The 10,396-nt window shown below is 48.4% G+C and overlaps 1 protein-coding gene across 3 annotated transcripts in view; it reads left to right on the forward strand.

Annotated features, from left to right (window-relative positions):
- Positions 1–5,187, forward strand: part of CACNA1D (calcium voltage-gated channel subunit alpha1 D) — a 160,261-nt gene extending 155,074 nt beyond the window's left edge. For all 3 annotated transcript variants that reach the window (XM_008054924.2, XM_008054925.2, XM_008054923.2), the window contains 3 exons: positions 2,034–2,155; positions 3,693–4,013; positions 4,894–5,187. In XM_008054924.2, the coding sequence (XP_008053115.1) occupies positions 2,034–2,155; positions 3,693–4,013; positions 4,894–5,187 (737 nt within the window). The remainder of the gene's footprint in view (positions 1–2,033; positions 2,156–3,692; positions 4,014–4,893) is intronic.
- The last annotated feature ends 5,209 nt before the right edge of the window (positions 5,188–10,396 follow it).

The raw sequence follows: 10,396 nt of genomic DNA on the forward strand, positions 1-10,396 counted from the left end.
CCCTCCTGCTAGGAGAGGCTAGGGCCGGCTGCTCCTGGCTTCCTCCTGCAGTGGTGGGTACTGTGTGAGGCACTCAGGGTTGGGGAAGAGGAGCAGCCCCTGCCAGCCTGGCTGAGTAGTTTGACTTTGGACATGTGGGCCTTTTGATGATGGCTAAAGAATATTCCACTTGTGTCATTGCTGAGGAATGAAGCATATTTTTAAGCAGGACTCTCTAATCAGTAACCCAAAATAGCTGAGACACATTGACCCAAGTCTGCCAAGCATATCCACAATAGAGCATCACAGGGTGGTGCCCAGGGCCCTCTGCCTCATTCCAGCTGTCACAACCCTGCTGGGGAGTGTGACTGGTCTCATTTCCATGGTTAATATTTAATTTCTCAGGCCAAACACATGCTGCTAACAGGAGCCACTCCCTTCCCATAAGCATTAGATGAAGTGTGTGCGAGTGAGCCCCCAAGGTCTTGCCCTGGTGGTTCCGCTGCCTTCCTCGGGCCTCTCCTTTGCTTGTTCACCCTCCAGCCAGTCCACATGGATGCCACTGGTCACCATGGCAGAGGAGCCTGAGTGGGCAGGAAGGCTGTCCTCATGACTTGTAAGGTAGTTTCTCTTTGCTGGCCCTCAGCTCAGACCTCGGGCAGGGAAGGACACTTCATTATTCCAGCCTATGTTCTCAGCCGCAGTGGGATGACTTCCTCCTCCAGGGACTGCTGTGATAACACACGAGACGGGAGATCCATGGACCACTTTAGAAATGAGAAGGCACTGCACACAAGAGAGGGAACGTTGCTTTCCTTTCCCGAGTCGGATCCTCTGGCCCTGCTGTCTGATCTCAGGTCCCAGAAGTTGTGCTGACAGGTGCTCCATAGCACCTGTTAAGCGAAGCCCCTGGGTGGTGTGTGGAGGAAGGCTTTCTGCAGAAGGCAACTGTGTTCCATGTAGGCAGCCCAACAAGCACACCCCAGCTGCCCCACGGTGCATGGTGGGCCTGAGGGACCCGGACTGGCTGCCTTGTTCCTCTCTGTTGGGCAGGGCCCAGCAAGGGCTCAGTCTGGTCTTCATGACAGAACGTGACAGAACCCAGTTTCTGGAAGTTCATGGAGGCCTCAGTCCCTGAGGTTTTCCAATACAGGAATTGGGGCCTGTGGAGTTTTGCCAGGCTGGGAAATGCCCTATGAGCTTAGAAAAGCAGAGATCAAGACAAGCTGTTGAAATGCCACAATCATGCAGGCTCTTGGTGAACTCCTGAAGCAGACCCCTACAAAGGTGAGGGACTTCCAGGAGGGAGCCTCTGGCTGTATCCTAGGGCCCCAGAATTCAGACTGAACTCCTGGGCCTGGTACCCTATGAAGCTGGAAGTTCTGGTGGTTTGTCATCACTCAACCCACGTGTGAGCCTCTATTTGAAACAGCTGTCAGCAGGACAGCCATGGTCTTACAGTGACAGGTGTTCTTTGTTGGTCATCAGAGCTAGAGAAGCTGAGTCTTTCCCAGTGAAAGAATTTGCTTATTACCTGGTTGAGCTGATAAGGGCAAGTAGAGTCCCTCTCTTTGAAACACAGGTGTAAACACAGGAGTCCCAGTAAAGTATCTCAGCCCCCAAGGTCACTGTGAGTGTCTGGAAGGTGACAATGGCAGTCAGAAGTGTCTGTGGGGCTCCAGAGTGACTCGTTCTTGTCCTGAAAGGTTTGTCTCCCACAGTGCATAGGGCCGGGGCTTCTGAATTGGATCCATTGCCCTCTGGGCTACCTTAGCACCTCCTCCTGAGAGCAGGAGAGTGTTTAAGTCATCATTTGTAGTTTTTTTTATTTTTTGAGTTGGAGTCTCACTTTTTGAAAACATCGCTCAGTTGGGCTTCATACTTCATTCTCCCCACCCACCAGAGTTTTGAGACCCCCCTTAATTCTTTCTCTTGGGCTTACCCTTGCTTTTTCTGGCTCCCTGCTGAGTGCCCAGGGGGCTTCCATGAGTCCTGACAGAGTGACCTGACAGAGAACTTGCCTTACAACTGCCCGGTGTGCTTTGCCTTCTTAGCCCACCGGAGATCCTCCTTCAACTTTGAGTGCCTGCGCCGGCAGAGCAGCCAGGAGGAGGTTCCGTTGTCCCCTGCCTTCCCCCACCGTACCGCCCTGCCTCTGCACCTGATGCAGCAACAGGTGAGCCGACCACCTGGTCTTGCCCCATGTGCCTGGAGGGCACCCCGCATAGGACTCTCCCACGGGATGCTCCCTTCCCCCTGGCTGCCAGGACCAAGAAGGAAGGAGAGAACCTTCATCCAGTTTGGTTCAACCCTTTTAACAACCCTGCCATATAGATCTGGCCACAAGTCCCATTCTGTCCAGGCTCTTACAGGTGACCGGCAGACCAGCTGGCCTTTGAATCCAGAGAATGGCTTCCAAAGCTGGCCTCTCCTGGGTACACAGTCTTTCTCCTATATGTCTTCTTGGCATTGAAGACACGGTGTGGTTCCATCTGAGCTATGGGGAGTGGTGGCCACTCAGCTGACTCTGAGCAATCAGTGCAACCTTTTATTTGCTCTGAGAGGTGGCTCCTTCATTCAGACACATTTACAGAGCCCTCTGTGGGCAGGGCCTTGTGGTCACAGGGATGGGTGAGCCGCCCCTGCCTGCCTACACAGAGACTTGGGGGAGAGTGGTCTGGGTAGAACCACCTGCCCACAGTGAGGGTGGCTGAACAGGAGGGAGGTCAGGGCCAGAACTCAGTCACCAGGGCTTTGCCTCAAGGACAAGAATATGGCGCTTTTTCTTTGGAAGTATCCCATCCGAGTTTGTGTGTGGGGGTGGTCAAGGGAGATTCTAGCACAGTGAGTGCCGGTCAGTTAATTGGCAGAGCCAGGTCTTCCTACAGGGTCTTTACCCTGGGGTCTTGAGCACATGGACACTCAGCTGCCACTTCAGATTTTCTAATCAAGTGTCTCTGCCAGATTTTCACTTCTCTGCCTTCACTTTTTATGCTAATTTTTATTTCTGTTCTGCGTCCTTGGGAAAGGAGAAACCTTTGGACGGCCCAGGCCATCAGATGCCATGAACCGAGCAGGCATGGAAATTCCTACAGGCCATGTGCAGGAGGTGCTTTTCCCTTTCCTGCCCTACACCAGCCAGGCCCAGGTCTTGTCACGCATCTCCCGAGGGTGTCATGGCTTCCTGTTTGGCTGCGGAGCTGTGCCATTTGCACAGACTGGGCCTCAGCATCCCTCTCTGTAGCATGCTAATCCCAAGGTGCATCTGCTGTGGTGGGATTGTAAGATGTGGGGCCTGTACCCAGTGCTTTAGGACAAGACCAAATGCTGGTTATTGGAGCAGGTAACTAGGGCAGAGAGAACCAGCTGTGTTCTCCTGTGAGTGATAGAATTGTTCATTTTCCCTGAGTGTACTTCACTTTTTAAACCCAGAGTGAACTGGGTGGTGTGTTCACACCACAGCTTGTCTGCCCTGATTCCTCATTTTGAAGCAATTTCAAGAATTAGCAGCTGATAACTTCTTGGGAACAGCCATAAGGAAATGCATTGTGGATTTGGGGCAAAAGAAAACACAGTCTGCCAGAAAGCCAAACTTCTACTGTGCATTCATTTGGTTTACTTCAGTGTGCTTGGGTCCCTTGAAAGTTCTCAGGAGGCGTGAGGCCCAGACCTCTGAGGACCGCTGGTCTCCCCACTCTCCTCTCTCTCCTCAGATCATGGCAGTTGCAGGCCTTGATTCAAGTCAAGCCCAGAAGTACTCACCGAGTCACTCAACCCGATCATGGGCCACTCCTCCAGCGACCCCTCCGTACAGAGACTGGACACCGTGCTACACCCCCCTGATCCAGGTTGATCGGTCAGAGTCCCTGGACCAGGTCAATGGCAGCCTGCCGTCCCTGCACCGCAGCTCCTGGTACACGGATGAGCCCAATATCTCCTATCGAACTTTCACACCAGCCAACCTGACCATCCCCAGCAACTTCTGGAATAAAAATAGCGACAAACAGAGGAGTGCAGACAGCTTGGTGGAGGCCGTAAGTATGGCTCTTGGCCATGGGAGGGTGGGCTCCAGGAACAACAGCGGCTGAACAATGGAGAAGCAACCACACACAGCAGGAAGAAGGTGGTCTGAGGGCAGGCAGGCAGGTGCCTCTGTTGGTCACTGTTTAGCAGAAGGCACTTATTTAAAGCATGACTGGCCACCATCATCAATTCTCATAAATGAGCTGTACTGGCATTATGTTTGTTCTTCCTGCAAATACTACTAGTGTATACTAAATTTCTTCCCTTGATGGGTTTCATTTTTATTTGGCCATGTGTAGTTTCCAGCTCCATGACATTTTTGTTTTTTTTTTAAATGACTTATTTCATTTAATACTTTATTTTAGTTTTTTTTAATTTGTGTGTTGAGGTCTCACTCTGTCATCCAGGCTGGAGTGCAGTGGCATGATCATGGCTCACCATAGCCTTGACCTCCTAGGCTCAGGCAATCCTTCTGCCTCAGCCTCCCAAGTAGCTGGAACTACAGCCACACACCACCATGCCTACCTAATTTTTAAAACTTTTTTGTGGATACAGGGTCTCTCTGTGTTGCCTAGGCTGGTCTCAAACTCCTGATCTCAAGCAATTTTCCTGCCTCAGCCTCCCAAAGTGCTGGAATTACAGGCACGAGCCACCATGCCCGGCCTCTATGACATTTGAAAATGGTCAAAGCCATTTACATGAGTTATCATCACATTTTCAAAGCGAAAGCCATTTACATTAGTTAAAGTGTATGAGGCCTCTTACACATGATCAAGCTGCTCCCCCAAAGCACATGATACCGTTAGTGGCTGAGCTGATGTTCTGTCATCCCCACGACCTTCCACAAAGCCTTATAATGCATTCATGCCATCAATCTGTCTTCCTTTACAGGTTCTGATATCCGAGGGCCTAGGACGCTATGCAAGGGACCCAAAATTTGTGTCAGCAACGAAATACGAAATTGCTGATGCCTGTGACCTAACCATCGATGAGATGGAGAGTGCAGCCAGCACCCTGCTGAATGGGAACATGCGTCCCCGGGCCAATGGGGATGTGGGTCCCCTCTCACACCGGCATGACTATGAGCTACAGGACTTCGGTCCCGGCTACAGTGATGAAGAGCCAGACCCTGGGAGAGATGAGGAGGACCTGGCAGACGAAATGATATGCATCACCACCTTGTAGCCTCCAGTGAGGGGCAGACTGGCTCTGGCCTCAGGTGGGGTGCAGGAGGGCCAGGAGAAAAGTGCCTCGTAGTTAGGAAGGTTTAGGCACTAGCTGGGAGTAAATATTCAATTAGATTTTTGTACAAGTGATGTCACGCTTCAAGAAAGCCATAAACCTGGTAGGAACAGGCTCCGAGCTTAGAGACTGCAGCACATACTCAGCTCCTGCTGCAGGAGACAGCAGGCCCACTCCTCTTGGAGAGTAGGCGAGGAGGGCAGACCTGCCTCACCCGACTGTCCAGATGGGCACTGCTGTGGGGTCTGCTTCTCCCGTACACCAGGGCACCAGGCCCACCTGCCTGAAGGTATGGCAGGAGAAGGTTAAAGGTGATGACGATCACCACACCTGTGTCATTACCTCAGCCATCGGTCTAGCATATCAGACAGTCACTGGGCCCAACATATCCATTTTTAATCCCTTTCCCCCCAGTACACTGCTTCCTGGTTCCTGTTTAGCTGTTCTGAAATACAATGTACAAGACAGAACCCACCTACCAGCGGTCCTCATGAGAGGAGAATGGGACCTTATAAACAAGGTTTTCTGTTATGTGACACCAGTTTACATAAGAGAATATCACTCAGATGGTCGATTTCTGACTGTCACGCTAAGGGCAACTGTAAACTGGAATAATAATGCACTCGCAACCAGGTAAACTTAGATACGTTAGTTTGTTTAAAAATTATAGATTTACTGTACATGACTTGTAATATACTCTAATTTGTATTTGTAAAGAGATGGTCTATATTTTGTAATTATTGTACCGTATTTGAACTGCAGCAATATCCATGGGTCCTAATAATTGGTAGTTCCCCACTGAAATCTAGAAATTATTAGTATTTTTACTTGGGCTATACAGAGGTAGAAGAAATAGAGCCAATTCTCATTTATTCAGTAAAAATCCTTTAGGGGTAAAATTTGGGGTTCAAACGAACTTGACACTACAGAAATTTTTCTAAAATATTTTGAGTCACTATAAACCTATCTTTACACAAGATACACCAGATGACTGTTTGCAGTCTTTTCTTTGGGCAAGAGTTCTATGATTTTGATATTGTACCTTTTGATCCACCATGGGTTGCAGCTGTCTTTGGTTTTGACTTTTCTAACCCTGTGGTAAGTTAATTACAGAAGAGTAGGTTGAGTTGGCTACTCTGTCCCTGTGGCACCACAGTTTTGGTTTTCTCAGCTGCCTACACGTGACACTTTTGCATCTCTGGTACAGAAATAATCATACAGGTGAATGAAGTATTTCTGCTCTTGTCCCCTAGGGACTGGTGGTGCTGCCTGTCTTAAGAAATAAGGGGTGCTGGGGTAGGGTGGGGGGACAGAGGAAGCACCATGGTGATCTCTAGGATTAGAATGTTGGGGTCTGTACAAATCGTATTGTTGCCTTTCACAAAACGTTGCTGTACTGTGTGTTCTCTTTGAGGGCTTTTATATGCAATTGAATGAGGGCTGAAGTTTTCATTAGAATGCACTCACACTCCGATTGTACTTCCTGATGAAAACCCACTTTTGGATCATTAGAACCATCAAGACTTCCTTTTTCTGTTAATAGAATTATGCCGATTTTGTCAAGTTACCTTGGCAGGGATTCCCTGCAATCAAAAAGACAGATAGCAATTTGGGTCCAAAACTTTTAAATAGTACATAGACAACCTGTTAATGCTTTTTTGTAAATAGCACCACTTTGTTATAAAGACCTTACAAACCTCTTCTTAAGACATTCTTACTCCAGATCCAGGCAAAAACACTTCAAGGTTTGTAAATGACTATTTCCTGACATAAATCATTTTTTATTAAAATGCAAAATGTTCTTCAGAATAAAACTGTGTAATAATTTTGTCATATTTGGGAGCTCTCCTTGCACAGAGCTGGCATCTGCCAGGGAGAGCTTCCGAAGGGGCCCAACTCTGTGAGGACATAGATTCCTTCTTATCCTCCTGGCTCCTTGGGTGCCAATGGCAACTTCATAACCAGCTGCAGGGAGCGCGTTTCTTCTAAAGGGCTACACCACTGTCAACATTATCTCTGACTCTGCGTCTCTCCGCTGGGCACTGGCCTTACCATGTGGCTTGACATCATCAGGTCAAAATCGCCACCAGGACCCCGAGTGTCTGGTATGGGCAATGATCTTCTCCTAAGTCAGCACTGAAAAACTGGCATTTTTTACAGGCTGCACCACTTCCTGATATATGTCTGCTTTAAGCCTGGTTCAACCTCTCATCTGATATTAAATTTTTCTTTGTAAGAAAAATTTCAAGTTGTAGAGCATGTTTTTAATATATATTTTCCCCTTTGTTTTAGGAAAGTTTTAAGATTAAATGTCTTTCTTTTTTGGTCCTCCCTCCAAAATCATTTTCTGTCCACAGGAATAATACTTCTAGTTTCTTTAATCTTGTTTTTCATATCTTTACAAAATGGAAATGGCAGCTATGATTTAACCGTCAACTGACAGCGATCACCTCGTTAAGAACCGTTTCTGCTCAAGGTGCAGACCTCAGTTTCCACCCAGACAGCTGGACCCCCACTTAGCCAGATGGCACTTCCCAGCTGCATCCTAAGAAGTTTCAGAACGAGTCGAAGGCCAGGCAGGTGGGTTGTGCGAACTGTGGGGCCTCTTGCTGCATGGTGAGGGCTCTGCCATGAGGCAAGTCTGGCAACAGGGTGCCTGGGTGCACTTCCCACTTGACTGCTGACGCTGCTCTGGGAAAGAAACCACAGTGGTGGATTTCATGCCACATGGTGTACTTTTTACAGTCTTTAAGTGTCCTTGCCAGTTGTTTTCCTGCAGCGGCTCTGATATTAGCAATAGAACTGATGTCATGCATAGAGCCCTGCCTCCCTGACTAGCTCACCCCAACTCACAAACCGACTCCAGCTATGCTTTGTTGAAAGGGTTTTTCTCTAAAATGTTTCTCCTCCTCCTCTACGGGGGACAGGGAAGGCAGGAGAGAAGAGCAGTCCTGGGACTTGGTTTCCAACAATGGGACGAGAGTGACAGGGTGGTCTTGGGGACATACTGGGCCAGTGGAGAGGATTTTTTTTAGTTTTTTTTTTTTTAAGAGAAAAAAACATCTATATTTAGAGCTGATGTTAAGTTCGTGTAACAGGGGAAGCATAAGACACATTCTGGGCTGAGGGACATAGTTTGGTGTAGAGAAGACTCCATTTGAATTTATAGAAACTGTGCCTGCAGCCTGTGCTGGAAGCTCTGCTTTATGTTCAGGGCCTTTAACTCCTACTTCGGGATGTGCCCTCTCTAGTCATGCTGGCGGATGCTCTGGGCTCCCAGGCAGCTCACCCTGCCCCTTGCATGTTCTTTCCCTTATTCTATCGGGAACAGCCTTCTGCTGATGCGGTGGCTTCAACACAAGTGTCTTAGCTGGCCAGGGCTCCTCAGGGCTCTGGGCACATGCACAGTATTCTGTTGTGCTCTTTCACCCATTTTTTGTTTGTTTGTTTTTGCAAAGCACATTTTTAAGGGTTTTTTTTTCGGTCTTGCTGGCTTTTTGCCAAGGGTCCTGATCCCCTATGAGACTGAAGCTGAGAGAGTCTCTGCACCCCCACTTTGTAGATGGCCCTCCCACTTGAAGTTTTCTCCCCACCCTGGCTTCCTCCGCTGACAGCCCCTTTCTGGAGTGAAAGCTTCCCCTCGCACAGTGGAACTCTCACACAGGCTCTGGACATGTGACACTTGCTGTCTTTTCTTCTGAAACTCATTTCCATGTATGGCTAAACCATGCGGTCTTGTGGAACTCCCCTTGGCATTTTGAGATGGGGGCCTGGAGGCCATTGAGCAACACCCCAATGGGCTCCTCTTCATGCATCATTTTGCTTATCTTAAAATACAGCCCTGGACTACATCTGTCATCGTCTCAGAGGCTGACACATCAGGGATGCAGAGATGGCAGAGCTAAGTGACTGTCACCTGCCACATCCATCTCTGTACCAGAAGAGGAGGGTCAGCACAGTCACGGTCTGGAACTCCCACCTGAATCAACGCACTCTCTGACAGGAGGGCTGTGTGGAACTCTCAGAGCAGCAGGACTGGCACCTCGACTCCTGCTGGTCCTACCCCCTGTGCCCAGAGGCCTGATGGCCACAACCTGCTGCTGGGTAGGTGGAGACCCTTTCTAGGAGGGACAAGTCTCTTGGCAGATTTAGGATTTTCTTTCTTAACACTTCCTTGAAATAGAAAATAAAGCAAGATAGAGGTAAGATTCAACAAGAACTGCTTAAAATTTTAAGGTAAGAAGGGTTCGTTTTCTTCTACCTTTCTGGAAGCTTTTCTCAAAAACATAAGCTATGAATGGCTGTGGACCTCCAATGCCTGCAAGCCACCTTGAACCTTCTGAATCTCCTGTTTTCCACCCCTCCATGTTCCAGGCCCAGCCCTGCAAATTCCCATGTGGCAATTCGTTCCTTCTCTGCCATTGATGATGGCTATGAATGTCTTCAGAAAAAAATCAATTCAAAATGCAGTTCGTCTTCATTACCTTGTAGGGGCAGTCAGGATAAGGTATCTCAGTTCAAAATAAGTTATTGGATCACATTATTGAGTTATAACAAATTTAAAAATCAAAGAGCTGTTGTAAATGCTATTTATATCTTGTTTTTTTCCCCCCAAACTCAAATCTCCACCAATTTATTTTTCTTTTACTCAGTGGCATTTCTGCAGGATCAGGGTACATGGTGGTACTTAACTGCTTTTTTCTATCAGTCTCAGCTCCATCCTGGTCTGTTCCCACGGATGTCTAGAGAATGAGAATTAGTCAGCCTTGTCTACGGCTGGGCAGCCCAGGCTGCTGAGCTGTTTCCCAAGACAGCATGGAAGAGTTCTCTCAGGCTGGCCGCTTCAGTGGGAAGCAGTGATCTGGTACAGCGGGGTTGCTCTAGTTTTCTGTATTTCTGAGTAACAGGAAAATCTTTTAAAATGCTAAATCATGAAACCTTTGGTAATGAGGACAAGTAGCATTCCCTCCACTCTCTGTCCCTGAACAAGGTCCAGAAATCCTCTCATCAGGGCTGATCATGTTTATTAAGCATCAGCAAGGTGGGTCGTGGAGTGACCCAGCCAAGCCTGGTTACCTGCCTCACTCAGAGTGAAATCAGGATGTGAGCAACAAAAAGCCAGTTTCTTTACCAGGAGGCAACTCTCCTCTTT

Source organism: Carlito syrichta, unplaced genomic scaffold, assembly GCF_000164805.1.
Source record: "Carlito syrichta isolate Samal-C Ts95f unplaced genomic scaffold, Tarsius_syrichta-2.0.1 Scaffold301617, whole genome shotgun sequence".
Taxonomy (NCBI): domain Eukaryota; kingdom Metazoa; phylum Chordata; class Mammalia; order Primates; family Tarsiidae; genus Carlito; species Carlito syrichta.